We start from the raw sequence: 21,398 nt of genomic DNA, 5'->3' as shown, positions 1-21,398 counted from the left end.
CCCTCTGCCCTGGGAAATGAAAACATCTGCTACCTTCAAGTGAGTGTGTTCACAAGAATGTGTTTACAGACAGACACACTCAATCCTTCATGACAACACCTCACATACTATGAACCATGCCGGTCAAACATAAAAAAACATTTAAAAAAAAAAAGTACTAGCTGTCTTATGAAAGGCCAATACGGAATATTTACAAGGCTCCATGTGATGATCTGAAGTGGTTTCCTGCACTTGACGAGCAAATTATGCAAATTCGGACTGCTATTTCTCAAAAACAAAATCTGCTTAAAGACAAAACACTTCTGCACAGCCCCATTTCCCCAAAGATCACATGCTGAACATACTGCGCCCCAGGGTCCGGTCCTCCACTGGTTGTCTGCTGAGGGCACGTTCCAGCTGCTGTGCCCGGGGTGGCGTCCTGGGTCCTGGGGATATCCGTATGGCTGGTCGTTGATGCGCTGGCGGTTGTAGGGGGGGGGGCAAGGTGCACCGGTACACTCTTGTTCTGTTGCAGGTTTCTCATCGGGGTCACAGAAAGACTGGTCCACAGGTTGGTGGTAGTTAGAGCAGACCACCTGCCTTGTGGTTCTTCCAGCGCCACAGGTCACTGAACACTGGGGAGAGGGAGGCAAGGTGTTAAAATCTAAGGTGAGGGAGGGGGGAACTACATTTTACAAGCAAAGAACATTTGAAACAATTGAGTCATGTCATTTAATCTTGAATGAAATAAAATAATTAATAATCCTCGAATTCCGATAAATTGCATGCTAGATATCGCACAAAGTTAGAAGTCACAATGAAAGAATATACCAAATGTGATGGTCTGCATTACTATGAGTACTGTGTACTAAACTGAGGTGATTTGAGTACTTGTAGCACCTGCCAAGTATTGATTCATAATATCTAGCCCAATACGTCTGTAACTGTGGAAACATCAGGAGTAAAGATCTACTAAATATGACATGCATTTAAGCAACTTAAGACTTTATCCTGTGGGCTTTGACATTTAAAGGACTTCATTTCACATAAACACATGATTAAAAGATCATGAAAATAATCTGTAAACAATCCCAACCCTGTTGTTTTAGCTACATCATCCAGAGTTTTGGCTCTCTTGCCAGGCTGGCATTCACAAATCAATAGAAAACTGTCCAAGATCCCAGCGGTACCAAATGCCCATTAAGTTTCAGCGTGATTTGAACATTGTGGGAGTGATTAGTGAAAGTCTCTGGAGTGGAACACATCCGCATTGATTGGACACAGTGTTGCATAGTTTACTCACAGCAGACCACTCCCCGGCACGCCATTGGCCACAGGGGCTGAAGCAGGCGGAGGACTCCGGGGGCCGGGGCAGGTGGGCGCAGTTGGACTCGTCGGCGACTCCTCCCTGGGCATCTCTGCAGCTGACGTAACGCGCACGCTTCCCCTTGCCGCAGGACACAGAGCACTGGAGACAAGCACATACAAGCAGAGATAAATATTTGTATAATGTGGAAATAAAAATATGTTTGTATGATGTAGTTTTAAAGTGATTCTATCAGCTTTATTCTACTTTCAAATGTATCATGAGGTAACACAGTGACCGCAAATGAACTTCTTTGAAGTGCCATGTACTATGAATACAATATATATCATGTATGGATGGGTATTTAGTACCTGTATTAGACATATAATTACCCATATTGTTTTGTATATACTGTAAAGCGACATTGATAAGCCATAATTATGTTACCAAAAGGCCGCTTAAAGCACACAATACTGTATAAAGAAATAACAAAATCCAAAAAGAAAATGTCAGCATTCCTTATTATTTTATTCATAAGTTTGCGTGCATTAAAAATACTTTTGGTCCTTTTGTGCCATCGGAGTGTGAAGACTTTAATTTGCCTATAATTCAAGTATCATTCGAGTTTCAGGATGATTACGTTTAACACTTTGCTTGTTTGTAGAGGAAAGGGTCCTAGAATTCAACAATACTTCATGACATGGATTTATGTTGTAAGAAATCCATTATTAAGAGAAATCCATTACATTTTCTTTCATGAAAGTTATATTTTAGGGATTCTTTACCCAGTGTCACAAATAAATGCTTCTGAGAATTTCTTAACTGTTGCTTGTGTCCTGAAATGACTCCCTGACGAACTTTCACTTGCTTACAATATATCTTTATCGCTTCCATCTCAAAGAGACATGGCAGTAAACATTTCAGAAGAGATGAATACCTAATGCAATCAAATGGCTCCAGCTCAAACAGGCATGTTAATATCCCTCTCATATCAGTGACTCTCTAAAGAGGATGGCAGTTCTGCTGTCCGGGGGGGGATGTATGCATGTGTAGGTGTGTATTATGTGTGTGTGTGTGTGTGTGTGTGTGTGTGTGTGTGTGTGTGTGTGTGTGTGTGTGTGTGTGTGTGTGTGTGTGTGTGTGTGTGTGTGTGTGTGTGTGTGTGTGTGTGTGTGTGTGTGTGTGTGTGTGTGTGTGTATTATGTGTGTGTGTGTAAGACCACACTGGCGCTGGCCTCTTTGACATGTGAGCTCACAGCGACTTTCAGATTGACAGACGGGGTTCAATCTTAGAAACCGTAGACTCGTGTTTAGATGAAATCTGGTTTTCATTTGCGACAAGTAACAATGCGAAGCATCAGAGAGACAGAGGGGCCTCTCAGCCCAGACAGTGGAGCCTGTGTGTGTTTGCACGTATATGTGTGTGTGTGTACACGCAGCAGGGGGTAAAACAGACAATGCCAAAGAGGATTATGATCCTGTACAGTATGTACTATCTGAAGGAATGTTGGGATATACAATAAAAGTTGAATATAACTACTTAATATTTGCAAACACACATGCAAGAGACCCATCATTGCTGAAGTGTGGTTTTCTTCAATTAAACACAGAAACATATACTGCACACACACACACACACACACACACACACACACACACACACACACACACACACACACACACACACACACACACACACACACACACACACACACACACACACACACACACACACACACACACACACACACACACACACACACACACACACACACACACACACACACACACACACACACACACACACACACACACACACACACACACACACACACACACACACACACACACACACACACACACGTTTTTCAGCAGTATTCTCATTTTGCATTCTTTGTTAAAAGACAGAAGTTAGTTAGATTCCAGAGCCCAGCAGATTATTTCCATCACGCTACACGCTGAGTGAAAGCATTTGTTTACCATTCAACCAAAAATGTGCCATGTGTATATTCTTTGGACTGTATAAGGTAAACCCACAGACGGCTATATTCTGCGATAGACCTAATAAACCCAATTTGCTTCCTTACCGCAGTCCAGGAGCCGTATCTCCACTGAGTCAGCAGCTGTGCGGAGTTGTCGGGGCGAGGCGTGCTTTGCACCGGAGAGGCCCACGGACACGCCGGCATCTCACAATCCTAATAAAATAAACATGCAAATTAAGTCAAATTTGTAATATTTGTATGTCAAACATCACTATTTTGAAGTTACAGGAGTACAAATATGTCTTTACACATTTCAGAGACTCAGGTTCATGATTTCTCCGGCTGTGCAAAAACATTTATTGTATAATTCAATTTACAGAGCTGATGCACCCGTCTTATGCGATGCCCTAAGGTGACCCTTACTAGTGACCCTTACTAGTCTTACTAGACAGAATAGACTGGAAGGTCATCAGTTCAACACTATCTGCCTCATTTAGTGTGTCCATCACTGACTAAGAGCACTTAAACCACTCAGGTAAGGTGTGCTGCAGCCTTATGGTCTGTGTCCACCTGGATTTGGACTTTGGGGTCAAACCAAAGCAAAACATGGAACCTTTTAAAGATGCTGATGAGGTTAACCAGGTTATGATCAAGGTCAAGGAGTGAAGACCAGGGGTACTTTGCAGGTGCTTGGATCTGCTTATCTCGCAGCTTTAGACCAATTTAAAGACGCTTGGCAAGCCTAAACCTGACAGTAACCGGGTGCTTAAGAAGTCGTACTGGGAAAACCAATATCAATATATTGACAATATATCATATGAACTGACTGAGAATTATAACTACAGCTCTGCTCGGCTCTAAGCATTTTAGCATCTCATTGTTTTGGTTTTCCATCCCATCCCTCTACAACTGAGTGAACATGAGAGTACTTTGCAGTCAGCTAATTTCCTTTGGAGTTGCTGGAGACCAAAGGAAAGTACCATTTTTATTTAAAGCGCATATGCTAGGCTAATGTTGCTTCGTGTCTACTGGATGTTTAAAAAGAAAGTTGTTTCCTAAAGTGATAACGGGCAAAAAGTGTGTTTACAGCTTGATTCCACTACTTTAAAATGACCCAAAGCAGAGACATATTCGATAAAAGAGTAGCCTGCTTATTGAACACATGGTGAAAATAACTTTGAATAAATACAATGCTTGTAAAAAATCGGAGGAATCCTGTAAGCAGCTGAAGATGCTGACGTTGGTTTGGATTTTTATTTCTTAACCCTTAGAGCAAATCACTGTCTCTTGAAAAGAAAAAAGGAATTAACCATAAATCTTTGGAGAGTAGATGAGAAGTTGTTAACGTTTCTTATTGTTGTTACCTGACTGTCTCTTGGCCTTGACGCGGCGTTGCACTCTCTGTCGTCTACCGTGTCACCATAGGTCCCGGACACACACCTAACAGCTCTCATCTGGTAGCCATGGCCACAGGTCACCGCACACTGAAAGAGAAAATCACACACATATGTACACACACACACATTAGTACAAGAAGAGAAGCCCAGTCAACCGCAAGTTATCTCAAACTCTATCTAACTATGTCAATGTTGATATATTAGACGGGGCCTCAGTCTAGATTCAGCTCAGTAGAGCCTGGGTAAGAGTCTGACATGCATGCACACACATACACACACATGTTCACATACACACCCCGAGTTTCAACCCGACCCTTAACCTGATTCCTTACTTACATAGGAGGCGATCCGACCACATTCAGCTACAACACGAGAGCAGAGGAAGTGCCACAGGATAGGTTTATTTGAGGAGCAAATTATAATTACACAAGCATTAAGGAGCCGATATATTCCAGCTCTGTAAATACCACTGTCTGACTTCATTCAAACACATGTGGGAGGGCATTAGATCGAGATGTATAAACTAAAGACGCCCATTCATAGATGTTGTATTCAATTTGAGCTCAACCTAGGACTAAAGCTATACTGAGAAATTTGAATTCATAGAAAGGTAGGTGTGTGTGTGTGTGTGTGTGTGTGTGTGTGTGTGTGTGTGTGTGTGTGTGTGTGTGTGTGTGTGTGTGCACTGTGGATCAGGTTTATTCTGACAGGATATGAGGGTGAAGTGAAAGCACCATGGAGGAAATGGCAGCTCGAGTCAGAGCACACTCCTCCGTAAGTTGCCGGCATATCAGGTTACACACACACACACACACACACACACACACACACACACACACACACACACACACACACACACACACACACACACACACACACACACACACACACACACACACACACACACACACACACACACACACACACACACACACACACACACACACACACACACACACACACACACACACACACACACACACACACACACACACACACACACACACACACACACACCACATTCTCTCTCCGTGACGACAGACACACACACACACACACTCACACAAACAGTAACAGATATGAGTCAAACTCCTAGACAGCGAGCCACACGTGAAACCCATTTCCTCAGTCAAACACTGCATTAAATCACCTCACCCGGTGTCGGTGTCTCACGTGTGTGTGTGTGTGTGTGTGTGTGTGTGTGTGTGTGTGTGTGTGTGTGTGTGTGTGTGTGTGTGTGTGTGTGTGTGTGTGTGTGTGTGTGTCTACAGGACTTACCGCTCCCCATACGCCAACCTGCCAGGATGCACACTCCGGCAGCTCGCAGCTCCCCACAGCAGGGGGTTTGCTGGAGGGGTCGCAGAAGTGCTCGCTCATCTTCTCGTCCCCCGTCCCCGAGGTGCAGGACACTTGTCTGTGTCTCATCCCCTTCCCACAAGTCACCAGGCACTGGGGGAAGAACATGGGTACATACGATAAGTAATTAGTTAGCATGAGTTAATCCATGTAGACATTACAAATTCCTGTGTAAAATTGTTGATAGGCTATCCCCGTTTCTATCCTAGTCGTTTATACCAGTGGGGGATACCAGAAACACCCTAATAAGCAACAGCTATAAATCAAAATGATCAGAAGGTTACATTAGTAGTTAAGTATGGCATAGTCTGAAAGCATCAATAAATCTCCAATATGAGCGTCATTAAGGTAGGATTTACTGCAGGGCTGTTGTGTTTGCCTGCACAGAATAACTAGTAACTGCGTAATGTTTTATTGCGATCAGGTCCACCACCTGTATCATATTATGCACCCCTGACTTTACTGTTGGACTCAATTAGTGCTGAGCTCTGCTGAAGGCTAGTTTTCTTACTGTAGATGTTTCAAAGTTTGCAGATTTATGCTTTTCAGTCCCCTTCTAGGGATACATCAGGAAGAGGTCAAACGTTGTTGCTGCTTTTGTAAGTGAGGTTGTGTGGCTGCATGTTTGGCGAGCGGTTCCTACCTCACTCCACTCGCTAACAGTCCACTTCGGACACAGCTGGTCGCTGCAGGTTTCAGTGACCACCCTCTGGTGTTCATTACAGTCCCGGTCTGCCAGCCGACTGCCCAGATTGTTCATGCAGTAAGACTCTCTGCTGCGGCTCCCACGACCACATGTCTTAGAGCACTGTTGGCAAGAAAAAACATGTAAGGCCCACTTAATCACGTGTGCATACCTGTTCATGAAATGTTGTTGACACTGAGATGAAAATAAGAAATGATCTTCAAAAACGTTTGAATTTGGTTCTGTCCTAATTGAAAAATGATATGTTAAAGTTCAACGCGTAAATATGCATCACATATAATTTTGGGCAGCAGTAGCACAATCCGTAGGGACTTGGCTTGCGAACATAGGGTTTGAAGAGACCCAACAATTTACGGAATGTGGCTCTATAATAGCTGAACGCTACTGATGATTAAATTAAAGATTAATTTGATTCCTCCATTTTCATATGCATTAAAACAAACATAAAAGGCATATATGATACATTATCAATCATACATAAGAAATACATAAATAAATGCAACTGTTATCCCACTTTGGTTACCTTTCAAATTATATTCAGTGAGTCCAGCATATAAAATACAATTGTGCCATACCTGTGACCAGGCGCTGTACTGCCAGCTCTTCAGCAGACAGTCCCCATGGCAGGGCTCTCTGGTCTGAGGTTTGGCGGTGTCTCCACAGGCGCTGGCCTCCATCCTCTCACTCTGTCTCTTCATCAGAACGTATTTCATACACTGAACGTCCAGGCTGCGGTAACCTGGGCCACATTTTGCAGAACATTCACTCTTTCCAGCGACATGCCACCTGTGTGAGAGGAGGCGTAGATAAAGGTTTAGCTCTGTGTTATGTACGGTAGTCATTTGTTTTGTGTGTGTCTTTGTGCATGAATCCATACCTGACTTCACAGTCAGTGTTGCAGGGCTCAGCAACAGCAACAGGTCGAGGTAAATCTTCACAGCGTTGGTCTGAAACCTCGAGGTGATCACTCTTACGCACGCATACCGCTTTACGTCTTCGCTGGCCTGCACACACACATAGAGAAAAGCAGGGTTTGCATTAGATAACATCTGGCAGACAGTATGCTAGCCAAAATATTACATTTCTTCACCAAGCCTGAGCAGCTTTCTAGCATTCAGTCCTTCATCATATAGCCTTAGGGGTCCATGTTGGTCTAATAACACCTCAAATACACCTCTTTACTGAACCATTATCAGCCCTCTGACTCGCTGGGGGCCCGACTGGCTCGCTTCTTAAGAGGGGCTTAATCAGGTTAAGGGCCAGGCGAAGGGGAAGGTGTCGAGCAATGGGATTGGCCGGGGTCACATTGGGGTTGCCAGGAGGGGAATTTATGGATGGAAAGTATCAGTGAGTTACGTTTTTAAATCCAGAGTTGAGTGTAGGAAATAGAAGAGAAATGCTAGACCAAATGTTCCCTGACACTTGGATCCATCTCTATGTAATTAACAATTTTGCCGAGTGACGCATAATGGTTCATATAAATGTTATACTTGTTTGAGATTTCTAATTTGTAGAGTTAATATCAAGCTTAGCTGTGAAATTGTAGTGTCAGTTTTAACATAAGGTTCTTTAACAGTAAACTCTCAAGAACATTTTTTAATAATAACCATGGGTCTAAAAGCACATAATAATGTTCTGATGTGTTTCATAACCGCACGACAGCTTCCAGATATTGTTTTCAATTAGTAAAGCTTTTTAGGATCCACCGAAGTCAAAGAGAAATGAACATATTCTTCATGCTTGGAGACTTGGAAGCCGAGCTGAGGTCTTACCCTGACAGATGCGGTTGCACTCGAGCCAGGAGCCCGAGGGGTCCCACACAAACTGCTCCCTGTGTTCCTCGATGGGTATGTTGAAGGAGTAACGGACATCTGGGTTGTAGAGGTTTCCCACACACAAGACCTGTGGGAAAAAATGGTGGGAAAGGCAAGGTCAAAAGACTTAACAGTACTTTACTTATTTTATCTAAGTCCACACAGAGATATCACCCTTTTAGACAGAGATCTATCTCTGGTAGGAGGGAAGACAACAAACTGAAGTAAGAGGGAACAACTGGGGAATATACAGTGTAACTAGAGGGGGAATGTCCTTCATAACAGAGTTAAAAACAAGGCAAGCCTTCTCCTAGTACCTGCAGAACGAGCTCCTCATCGATGCGGTCAGTGCAGTTGATGCGCTCCACTTTTGTGTCCGAGCCGCTGTAGTCGATGACGCTTCCCTTGAAGTTGATTTCCCTTTTAAACATGGCCACCACAAAGTTCCCATTCAGGAGTGAGTTGGACTGGCCGTCAGATAACGCTGGAAAAAGAAATGGACACAACCCATGAAAAAACACAAAACTCCATATGTGAAACAAATCTGCATAAATTGAGGAATGTTTGGTTTCCTATAATGAGTATGACCCTTGCAGAATTAAAGGTGGGGTAAGTCATTTTGGAGAAACCAACTCGAGTGCGCTAGAATTAGAAAAAACACAACCGGAGAAAATCTGCCACTTCCTTACAGAGCCCCTCCTCCAACACACACAAACGTGCACATGACCAATGAGGGCACGAGATAAGTTTGTGCACTGATGGAAGGCTGACAGGCAGGTAGGCCATCCAGTTATTTTAGCCGGGCCGGCTAAAATGATTGGTCGTGCTTTTTAGAGTACTACGGCTTCCATAGATGACATTTTTTTAATGGATTTTTTGTCGAAACACTTCAGATATTCATTGCTATCGGGATGTTAAGAGCATTCCATGGAATATAACAACAAGTGTATCTCGAGCCGGTTTCTCAAACTTACCTGCCCCACCTTTAAGGTCTTGTTTATAAGACGTGGCATTTATCCTTCCAGGCTATATGTTAAGTAAACATTCTCTGTTTGTTATGTCAGTTGCCAACCTATTGTTTTGCAAAGCCATGGTTGTAGGAGAGGTATGTTGAAACACTGGTGACACCAAATTGCAGTTATTTGGAGTTAGACTGCGTGACTCTTGTTAATGACATTGGAATGGAAACAAAGGATCTCCACTGACTGCAAATACAAAAAAGTTCATAAACACACACACAAATAACACGCAGGAACCCATGGGTAAACACTCCCTGAGCAAACTAGCACATAAACCCAGAGTGTACACCGACCACCTCTCCTTGCCTTGAACACTATGGTTCCAGAAGACATGCTATAATTACAATCTGACAGCACATGCCGAAACAATGTATGTAATTAAGTCCCTCAGCGCTACTTTGTTTACATGTAAGTCTACAGATTGTTGGATGGCAGTTAGATATCCTTAACCCAAAGATGATTGTGGGTCTGTGGGGTTCAAACAATGATCTACAGACTCTGGTTGTCATCATTGACGTTTTACTTTCAAGGAACATGTAACCCCTTAATGCTTGGGAAGTGGCTAAAAATAAGTTTAATTAGCATTGCAGCACATTACAAGATAAGTTTATTCTAGTTTAAGGTGTTAAGCCAACATGAGCTTTGAGAACTTTTATAATAGTCCAAAGCTTTCATAGGTGTTCATTAAGTTTAGATCTGTTACTGAGACTTTTTACATGTTGTTTCATTTCCAAGATAACATTCTAGGCAGCTAATACTTGGCTTAGTTATCAAATTCTTGTAATGGGCCCAAAGTGCGCAGAGACTTTTTGCACCATTGCATTGTAAGTAGGTGAGTAAAATTGAATCACAGCACCATTAAGAACATATTTCAAAAAGTGCTTCCCCATAAAAGACAAATGAGACACAACATAGGACGATATAGAGATTTAAAATACATAAATGAAACCAAGTAAAGGCAGATATAACATGTGAACTTTTTTCTTAAGGTGTCCAAAGTGTCAAAATCCAACAGGAGAGAGCTTCAAAGAGCCATGACTTCAAAGTGTATTTTTTGCTGGTCATCAGGGAGGTGATCTCTTCAAAAAAGTCTACATACTGTACCAGCTGTAGTTGTCAAGTTGACAGGGTGTTGCAAATACAAACCACGTTTATTGCTGACAGCAGAGGCTCAGTGTGTGGTTGTGGCACTCAGGAACAGCGGGAGTCAAGCTCTTCACAGCAGCATGGCATTTCCCTGCCTAATGTGTTTCCTAGCAATTTGACTTAAAACATCTTGAACCTGACTTGAACCATCTGAAAATGGGCGCCCACCCTTACAGCATAGGCAAAACTCCTTTTCTCCGGTTTTTTTTTTTTACCTCTGTCTGTCTCTCTCTCTCTCTCACACGTACAAGCACACACACACACACACACACACACACACTGCGATCCTGGTGGGTCCATCTAACCTTATACCCCTATATCCACTTTCATGCGGCCTGGGCTACACATGCCACTAATTAGCACCTATTGCTGCCTCATTTATCTTTCTCCGGGGCTGACACTCCATTTGCTTTCCCAACCAACCCTCTTTGCCATGACCAGATGGAACAACGCCCCACCGCGTTTCCTCCATATTCACTCTCAGTACAAATGACAGTTTCCTTTCCTTTATGAAAACAGTTTGACAACAGTTTGCCCCATGTCCCCTTGCCCTACTTCACTAAAAGCCTGCCACTACAGCTCAGGGTCACCAAAGTCTGGGTGGTTTATGGTCATGTTAGGGGATAATGGCATTGACCTATGAGATGATACAGTGTTGCTTTAAAACCACATCATTGCGCTGACACACATCACACTCACCGAGGTAGTTGTCGTCCTCTGGCTTTCCAGAGTAGCTGACCTGTTTGATATCAATGTTGGTGGCTCCGGCTGGGATCCGCACCACTGTGTTGTAACCTGAAGAAGGATAGACAAACGAAAGACAGGCAGAGAGAGACACGGAAAGTTAGTCTCAAAAGGGACCAAAGTGGCCACAATAACAGTGAGTGGTCCCACCTTGATACTTATAATAGCTTCACTATGCTTCACAGTCAGGGAAGTCCGGTTCCAACCACTGGGGATTTAAATGTGACACTTGGAAAAATACCAAAAAAAAGGTCTACTTCTCTCAAATAACCTGCAGGAGGCCTTGTTTAAGTCTCAGAGGGACTGACCGTGAAATGATATGTAATTATTCCCTGGACCTACCTTTGGCCTGTAATTACTACATCAGGCCTGTTGTCCCATGATAAACTAACATACAAAACGAGTGAGATGAGAGGGGGAGAGCATGTGAAAGGCATGAGGCCACAAAAGAAAACGTGAGGATGGAAACAGAACAGGGGGCACAGAATTAAATAAACAAAATATAAAAGAGAATCGAGGTAATTAGAGAGGAGAAGAGTTTGTAACTTCCCATGAGAAGTATGAAAGCTAAATATTGTTTTACCGATCAAAACGTATCCATAGCAGCAAGTATAGGAAACTGTTAGCTGACATTGAGTGCTTGCTTTGATTTCTACCCTAATAGTTAGGGAAAGTTAGGTATTTTTTTAGCCATATCGTGAAATAATTTATTACCAATAGCTTTTTTTACCATATGTTCCTATAGGTGTCTAGTAACACCTCCCGATTTATCCACAGCCAAATCCTCTGGGAATTGCCTTGAGAGCCAATCAAAGTTAGGGTGCCCATAGGGCGTGGGTAAAAATAGTGAAAAAAATGTTTCTACCAAAAGTGACTTTTGAGATGTCTAACTAGGGGTTTTTAGGGGTGCTGAATCTGTCCCAGTCATTGGTTTTGAGTAAAAATGACTCCAACTCCATAAACAATCCATAAAAAGTGGTTTTATTGAACAATTGCAAATCAAAACTAGCGTTATTAGTTGACATTTTAACAAACCTCATCAAACTCCCCTGCATCCCCCTCACTATTATTATCATCTGGCTGGTTGATGTTCTGGCAAGAGTTACCATGACAGTTCCCACAAGCAGAAATACATTTGACTCCTTGCTTTTTACAGCAGCACCTGAGAGTGCCACAGTCACCTGCGCAGTTGCAGCAGACTAACTTCAGAAGGTAATCTGGTGCCATGGGATCTGTTGTAGGGACTGGTTCATAACCATGTTTTCCTTGTTTCCATCCATACTCAAGGACATCCAAAGATGGACTTTGTAGCATTAGCCAATCTCTGGTCTGGAGATATGCCCGCAGTGAGTGCTGTGCTGCAGCTCCTGTAGTTGGAGGCAGTTTCTCAGGCTTGATGCTCCCAGCTGCCGCCCGCTTGCTGAAGATATCAAATCTTAAATCTTCCAAATCTCCAGATGGATTACCACGGAATATGTTCTTGAACAGTTCGCAGCCAGCTTCGATGATGTCACTTTTCTTGGCTCTGATGTCACAGAACACATCCATGGCCCGCTCTGATTTGTCAGTCTGGCAGAGCTTGCTGAGCAACGTTGGTTTGCTAAACCCAGAAATTGCTGATACAGTATCACAGCCAGAGAAGCTATGTAGGAATATAAGGTATTTACGGTACCTCTCCGGGAGTGCCTCTCGAATCTTTCTGACATCATAAGATGTATCTTTAGCTGTCGTGAGGAAGACCGGGTGGTTTGCCCTATGATGGACCAGCATAACCAGGACGTCTGTGTCCTCAGCCCTCACCTCAACAGAAGACTCTATTGCCTCATTTAGTGCTGCAGACACGATGGAGGTGTCAGCATCATCAGAGCATAGTTGAACACTGATCCTAGCTCTTTGGAAGGTCTCAGCAAGGAGCAGAATGAGCTGAGCCTTGTTGTTCTTGTTGTCAAGAAACCTTTCCCGCGGAATGATGTTTTTTAAGTCTGGACGAATCTGAATGTCACAGCATGCATTCTTGGTTCGTCTCAGGTGGTCATGGTCCTTGGTGGAGCTACCATATCCATCAAAGACCACAGTGATCCGGACGTGCTGGCTACCCATGGACATCACAAACCGGAGGTAGCTCTCAGTGATGTCCTTCCACGTGAGGTTAGCCTCCCATTTGACGCTGTGCAGGAGCCAACCGCCATCAACCACCAGGCTTGTGCAGGTTAGTTTTTCAACAGGCTCCACAAAAGCCTTCAGGAACTTTGCTAGGGCAGCCTTGTCTGGCTTTCGCAACTTCTGATTCTTGTCAAATAGAGACATTGGTGTTGGCGTCAACTCAAAGCGCAAAGCTTCTTTGGTCTTGACTTCACGCTCACTAATGATGATGAGGCGGTTGAAGAGCTTGAGTGAGTCAGTGATTAGCTTCTCACCATTGATGAAGTTCTCCATGTCTTCATAGTCCTGCTCGCTGAACGCAACATCTTTCAGCAAAAACTTGGTAATTGCCGCTGATGCAAGAAGGTGGAACCGGATGGCCTTAGCGTAAGCCCTGCCTGAGAGAATGTGTTCTGCAGTGTTGCTGCCTGGGTAAACTAGCTGTATCAGCTCTTGCAGCCCTGAGTCTGCCATAATAACCCCAATAGAGCCCAGGAAGCTTTTCAGGAGATGAAACCCTCCTAGTCTAGTGATGATGGGCAAGTCAGACTGGAGAACTATCTGAGTTGCTTTCAGCCATATTGGCATGTCAAATGTGATGACAGCAGGAGACTGACCGCTGCGTAGGCACTCCATTAGAGTAGTGTAGATGGTTCTGTACTCGTTTGGGTCACCCTCAATGATTGGAAGAAACTCAATGAGGGACTTTTTCCTGCATTCAGTTTGATGTATGGATTTCATGAAGCCATTCCAGTTCGGATGTTCAAATGTGGCGTTGTAATTCTTGATAGCCCATCCTGCCATCCAACCAATGTCCCCTGACTTCAAAACCGGAGGGTCTTGGTGGAGATCAGCTATGGGAACCAAACGGATGTCTGCCAATCCTGCTTTGTTTTTTGGTACAAAGGACAGTATTTTCACCTCTGTTGCTTTGAGAGTTGCTACCTTTTCCTCAACTGCCATGTTCCTCCTTGGTATGGTTGTGTGAAGCTCATGTTGTCTTGTTGCTGGAGCAGGAGAAGTTACTCTGATCATGCCCATTGCATGGAATGCTGTGTTTCCTTGTAGTGAGGCAATGTTGAGATCTATATTATCACCAACACATTGATGAACAGTGCTATCGGCAGGAACAAAGAGGGCAAATGTTTGCTGATTCTCTTCATGCATTCCAGAACCACTCTCCTCTTGCTCCTCTGGCTGTTCTGCAGATAGGACTGCATCGACCTCTGCTTCCTCATGCTCCACAACATCTATACCATCTTCATCTGTGATTATGGTATCCTGGTCCATGCTACCACATCCATTTTTCACGTTCAAGTAACAATACTTGTAGTGATGGAGCTCAACATATGATTCAGAGTATCCTAAGTGATGAATACGGTCAATCAACCACTTTGATCCAAACATGTGGTCAAGCTGAATTGTAAGTCCAAGTTGGGAGGGCATAACTCCTGATCGAGGGCGGTATGCTTTCAGCAGGTTCTGTCCCCACATTGCCACCTTTTCGTCAGTTTTTACAATTGCCTTCAGCAACTGCTTGAGGCTGTCAGGAATCAGAGCAAGTTGGCTCTGTGTATTGGTCATGCTGTCTACTGAGGGATACTGCTTTGTGTCGAGTGAAACTCTTGCCAAGTCTCCACAGATCAGATGAATGGCAGTGGAAATTATGAGGTCTTTAAGTGCAGAATCATCCATGGTTTGTGAGGGGTTGATGACCTGCTGATGGTAGTCTCGGAGGATTGCCTCTGTAGTGTCTTTTAGCCACACAATGAATCTTCCTCCCTCATCTAATGTGAAACAGAGAGACTCCTCATAATGTTCCTGAAGCTTTTTTTTAAGATACATCCGTCCATATGTGAGACTTTTGTCCTCCGTGGGGTCAAGTTCTTCCATCTTCATGTGGATCTCAGCGAGACTTGTTACACCATGCTCCACTTCTTCATCCATCCATTTGCACAGTTTCTCAAACAGCAACTGCCTCTCCTCATCTGTAGGCCGTCCGACCTGTGGGGGAAAAACAACTTTTAATTGAAATGATTGGCTTCAGAACCTTGTCTACAGAGTCTGGGACTTCTGGTCTTGAAAAAAATATATTACCCCAGAGTTTGTAACTGGGTTCTCGAACTGGGACCTGCACCGAAGATGATACAGTGCCTCTTCAGCTACCAAATCTATTATTCCAGACAGGCGACCAGCAACTTCAACTCCCCAGGCATCTCCTCGTCTCACAGCTGTCTCCAACAAATTCCTTTTCAGTCTGTCCTGGAAGCGATTGTCAGGTGCACGATACAACTTCCGGGCTGTGTCTGGGTTATAGCCACATATATGATTTACTAAAGAGAGTTTTAATTTGAAAAAAAAGAAAGACCTTTCAAACTCATTCATGAGAATGTAGAAGACAGGCAACTTACTAGGGTATTTTACAAGCATTTCAACATTGATGCTCTTATTGCAGAGGATACAAACATCACGGTAGACCAGGTGTGCTGATGGGGTTTGGAATGTGGAGCTACCAGCACTTGAAGTACTTGGCCCAGACAGTACGCTGCGTCTTTTCATCCTGTCTGATCGTTGGTCTTGAGCATCTTGTCCTTTGGATGGATGAAAGACAATTTCGTGAGCTTTTATTCATGCCACAAAATGTATTGGATTGAAATGATGAGTTGAACGGAATGATTGACAGAAAGTGGCAACAACATTGACATAATGAAAAAGAAAACCTGAACGTTTCGCAATGGATACACTTCTCGAACGATGGTACAACTCGGTTCTACAATCCAAATGGTACTTCAGCTTGGGGTCATCTCCATCATTCCAGTCCTCATGTAGTCTGTTGATCAGCATTGCATCATCTACGATCTCAGAATAAGATAATAGCTGCTGATAACCTTTGTGAGTGACTTTTGAGAGTTTTTGCATTTCAGTCCCAGGACCACCACAGATGAAGCACCTCAAACCATGACAATTTGTGGTATCAACTTCCATACTGTCCTAAAAAGACAAGACAGCTCGGTGAACAATTACTTTTTCTTTTTGTTTACTAGGCAAGGCAAGGCAAGACTTATCAAACATATCATGCAGAATGGGTCCACACAGCCACATTAATAGATTATGTGTAACTATGAACAATAATCTCACTTTGAATCATATAGTGAGCCCACTATAAAATGACACAATTTACAACACAATTAATGTTGATCAATGACACAGAGACTATTTATAATGGTTTATTTAGCTAAGGTACTAGATTTGATATTAGCCTAATGTTAGCTAACTTAAGCTGGATGCTAGCTAGCAACATTCATTTTAGGCTGTAACTAAGAGATAAAAATGATGCATGGGCCTATAAATAAATGTATAGCCAACTAAACTTTAGAAAGCAAAATTATTTACTTACCATGTCAGAAAGTAACTTTGTTGTGGGCGTGTTGGAGCAGCGGTTAGTGTCTTCGACTGGTATACGGGAGGCCTGGGTTCAATCTGCACGCTTTGAATAAAAGCAGCTGCAAAATACCTCTACCTTGATATTCTCCACGTGCAGAGAAGTAATTATACTGAGCACGTACCTAGCAGATGTCATTACTGTAGTGTCTTTTAAATTCAGAGTGGATTATTCAATGTGTAGAATACATTTTTCACCCCAAATCCATAGGTTAAATTTGACAGATCAATATTTCAGGGTTAAGGAGTCATTTTGACTCAAAACTAATGGCTGGGATAGATTCAGCACCCCTAAAAAACCATAGTTAGACATCTCAAAAGTCACTTTTGGTAGAAAAAATGTTTTCACTATTTTTACCCAGGCCCTCTGGGCACCCCAACTTTGATTGGCTCTCAAGGCGATTCCCAGAGGATTTGGCTGTGGATAAATTGGGAGATGTTACTAGACACCTATAGGGACATATGGTAAAAAAAGCTATTGGTAATAAATTATTTCACGATATGGCCAAAAAAATACCTAACTTTCCCTAACTATAATTATTCTCTGATCATCCAGTTGTTGATTTAAATTGTCAATTTGCCTATTTTAGTTTATTTAAGTAGATTTTCAGGCAAAGCTTCCATACAGTTTATAGATTGTTTTCTTAATATAAGTTTACCTTCCTTTATTACATATAAAAAAAGGTAAGTACTGTATGTATGTTCAAAGTAAATGCAGGTTATATGTTGAAAACAATTATAAATAAGTCATATTTTGGAGTTTTAGGTACTGACACAGTTATATCAGTAAAAGTATCAAATAATTGACTAAGGATACCAGTTCTACCTGTGAGAGTAGTTGTTACAGATGTTGGCTAAGTACAAAAAAGTAAAGTGCAGATGAGACACAACTCAACAAGGTTGCTTGTTTACCTGCTATTAAATCACTTGAGAACAAACATATTATTTTATAGCAACATTTTAAGGTTGGCAGGGGTAGAAGGCTTTATCCGTGGCGTAAATGTTGCGGTGAACAGCTGTTTGGCTCCACAACAACTTTCTCCTTTTTTTACATCTTGATTAGTCCAGTAACATCATAGGAGGTTCAAATACATTAACACTGTGGTAATAATGGGTTAATGTTAATATTGACTAATTTCATTAATAATGAGGGTTTAGCTTGAGAATTTGAACCAACATGTGTCTGAATGTAATGGCAGTAAAGGTGTGGGTTGGTTTGATCTGATGGTTAGCCTGACACCTTGAGCCACTCGGGGGCAGCACTTGGTTTACATATCTTCCTCTCATCAGTCATGTTAATCTTTACACACACATACACTCACATGCAGACACACTATCGTCATCACAATCCAAGTCAACCAGGACTGGAAAACTTCTCCATTCGAGGCCACACTGCACAGGAAGCTTCTACTTCTACTACTATGCATTACTTCACAAAGAAAACATTTGACCACAACACAAAAACCTAATGTATATATAATCTACTGTTGTGGGAGATGTTGAATCTCCTCCTTAAACACTGGGGACAGAATAAGCACGAAAGAGACAGAGATGTATGAACTCTGAAACCGCCAACACGGCCCCCCTCTGTTGAAAAATGCTATCCAAAAGCCACCAGAGACCTCAGGGATCCCCTAGCTTAGCAACTGACCACACACACAATCCTCCGCCACTGCAGAGTGACCAAGGGATGAACAGTATACACACCACGGGGAAACAACAAAACCATGCTGAGGTTTGGGAACGCTGAGGTTTACCTCAAACATGCTTCCCCCTGCCACTAGCAGAAAGAAGGTGATGTATTAATAGCCTGCAGATGAAAAAAGGCGTCACAGGCTCACCCTGATGTTGTGATATGATACTGACTGAGTTGAAGACAAACATCTGCTTATTTTTATTACTGTGATTTGATTATGATTCAATTGTAACAGAGGAACTATTTAACCTCCTAGTTTGATTTTCCATAAAGCTCTCATTGCTTTAAGTAAAGAATGAAAAAACAAATGGTATGCCTGTATTGATTCCCCTCGTAGACCCACAGCTTCAAGTTTTCACCTAAAGAGACCCACCAGAAAATAAAAATAATAATCAGGACGTCAACAGACGGTCCTTGCACAGCTGCAGAATGTAATTATAAGGGATAAACAAATACAAATGACTTTAAAAACACCATTAGCTGATACAAAACAACCTAATTCAGCATATTGACTTGCAATTTGCTTATAAAGATGTGACTATAATTACTTGGAATTTCATCAAAGGACAAAAACACATTCAGATTTTACTTGGAAACTTAATTTGTCTTGTCAGGAGAAGGAGGTAAGGAAAAGAAAGGCAGAGGAGAACAAAAGACAGAAAGACAGGCCTGCCCTGGACACAGGAGCAGAGGGATATCCTGCCTGGGCTGCACTCCCACTCCTGTTCTCTTTAATAATATCTTGCCAAATTTCCAGGGCCAAGCTCAGAGACTGGTTTGGTTCAATCCAGTCCTCAAACCCTGTACCCCCAGCAGCCAACAGAAAGAAAGCAGATGGATGGAGACGTTAACGTTCCAAACTACTGCGGAGCTTTTATGCTAATGCTTCTGCTGCTCTGATGCCCAGACATAAAACGGATTGGATGCAATCAGAAGTTGGCTTACAATTCAGCGCCACATTAAGAAGGACAGTTCAAAGGAGTGAAGTAAGGTTTGTGTTTGCTATCGAAAATCAGACAAGAGTATGATTACTGTTTAAATCAGTTTCTAAAGAAACAGGGAAGTTGCATTTTTCTAAGCTTGGCTGAAACACTTATTGTTTCTGAAAATCAAGCTTAACCATAACCAGGCATGACATCAGCCCCAAATTCCTGCATCTAGCGTGTCAGCAGTGCAGCCCCATGGGACTGAAGTCTTTCTTAGCCCCTCTATGTTTACTCCATATCAGACATATCATAATTCATCTGCAGAAGCTGCTGACACCCAGTATGTTTAATAGCAACACCTTTTTTTGTAGTCATATAGCTATTAGTGTACTGTACATGTAATCGGAGCAGCTGGACTCACCATACTGAGCATCGTTGAAGGTCCCTGCCAAGGTTTTACACGAGGAGTTGTCTCCGCCACACACTCCGCACTTGTCATTCCTGGCTTTCGAGTTGAGAACGTGGTCGCAGCCGGCTTGCTGAAGTGGCACGGATGAAGAGAAGGTAAACACTTAGGATGTATAGTGATGTAATGTAACATACTGATTCGTTTGAATGTTTTGAATTACACATGTGTAAGCAGTGTTTCATATGGAAACCATGGATTTGGCAAAAGCAGGTGTTTGTGATTCTGACACTGCACAAAAAAAATTATAATTTGCAATAATACAAAAAAAATCCTTTAAAAGCATGAATGAGCTGAGAGTGTTAGGTTCGTCTTCCTCAATAACAGCCAAACATGTCAAACCGACCCCTACTACATATCAAGTTGGTACGAACATTTGGTAAGGTAAGCTGACGTGTATGTGGAAGCTTGTGTTGGTATGTGTACGCATGAGGTCACCATACCCTGCAGAGGCCTTGAACACAGATGTCGTAAGTGTCTGGCCCACACGGCGTGCCGTCGGTGACGCGGTCCTTCAGCTGATAATACGCTGTAGTCCCAGCAACCCGGCAGAAGAGCTTGCAGCGATCCTTCATTAGTACTGTATGGAGTAAGAAAACAAACTATGGAAAATGTTGGTCTATAGCTCATTAAGTTAATGGGATTAATAAAAACCTGAAAGATGAAACGCCTAGAGATGACTTGCATGTGCCGATGAAACAAAACAAAATATATTTTTGATCTTCTCACTATTATTTGCAAAGGTTAGGAGGCTGTTGCAAGAATTGCCAAAATGTGATCTATTAATTGGAGCAATCACTTTGTATCTGACACTGGCTCCGGGGCCTGGCCTGTTTGCTTGTATAGAATCAATTAAATGAATGAATCACTCGCAGTAACTTAGACATGGTGGTCTTCGCCAGATGGTAATCTCATGTAGCTGGGCAGGCCATCTCTGGAAGGAATGAGATACGTCTGCATCAGGGAGAGCTGCCAGGAGCTTCATATGGAAGGGCTGTGTGTTGCTGTAATGTTGCTGTTGTTAAGTGTACAGTCTATGATGTCAACTCAAGGTTTATCATACGCAGCTCTTCGTAAACAAAATATAAAAAGAAAAAACACACGCAGATGTGTACATATGCACCTATTTGATCATTTCCCCTCTTGTATTGAAATGATATTCACATGTTGTAGCTATAGAAACTACAATTGGGCTCTCCTACAAACAGTTTGGTGTGCAGCATGTTAGTTAAATGCATTCAAATGACATTGTATAGTTGGATGTAAAGAGTATCTATC

General features: G+C 42.6%; 2 protein-coding genes across 3 annotated transcripts in view; both read right to left on the bottom strand.

The window, feature by feature from the left end:
- LOC307040570 (A disintegrin and metalloproteinase with thrombospondin motifs 20) overlaps positions 1-21,398 on the bottom strand; it is an 82,834-nt gene that overhangs the window by 25,282 nt on the left and 36,154 nt on the right. For both annotated transcript variants that reach the window (XM_079683536.1, XM_079683537.1), the window contains 13 exons: positions 20,564-20,700; positions 20,076-20,193; positions 11,405-11,500; positions 8,858-9,024; positions 8,499-8,628; positions 7,604-7,730; positions 7,302-7,512; positions 6,664-6,828; positions 5,943-6,113; positions 4,632-4,751; positions 3,373-3,480; positions 1,283-1,447; positions 345-614 (listed from right to left, as the gene is read on the bottom strand). In XM_079683536.1, coding sequence (XP_079539662.1) covers positions 345-614; positions 1,283-1,447; positions 3,373-3,480; positions 4,632-4,751; positions 5,943-6,113; positions 6,664-6,828; positions 7,302-7,512; positions 7,604-7,730; positions 8,499-8,628; positions 8,858-9,024; positions 11,405-11,500; positions 20,076-20,193; positions 20,564-20,700 — 1,985 coding nt within the window. The remainder of the gene's footprint in view (positions 1-344; positions 615-1,282; positions 1,448-3,372; positions 3,481-4,631; positions 4,752-5,942; positions 6,114-6,663; positions 6,829-7,301; positions 7,513-7,603; positions 7,731-8,498; positions 8,629-8,857; positions 9,025-11,404; positions 11,501-20,075; positions 20,194-20,563; positions 20,701-21,398) is intronic.
- Positions 12,476-16,643, bottom strand: LOC307041156 (uncharacterized protein; the record flags this gene model as incomplete). The annotated part of the gene is made up of 4 exons (XM_079684480.1): positions 16,312-16,643; positions 16,003-16,182; positions 15,689-15,897; positions 12,476-15,595 (listed from the first exon to the last, which is right to left on the bottom strand). Exons 1-4 carry the CDS (start codon positions 16,574-16,576, stop codon positions 12,476-12,478), a joined length of 3,774 nt encoding a protein of 1,257 aa, XP_079540606.1. The 5' UTR covers positions 16,577-16,643.

The sequence above is a fragment of the Notothenia rossii genome (genome assembly GCF_949606895.1).
Source record: "Notothenia rossii genome assembly, chromosome: 5".
Lineage (NCBI taxonomy): Eukaryota > Metazoa > Chordata > Actinopteri > Perciformes > Nototheniidae > Notothenia > Notothenia rossii.
This window is presented reverse-complemented; position numbering and strand designations above follow the sequence as displayed.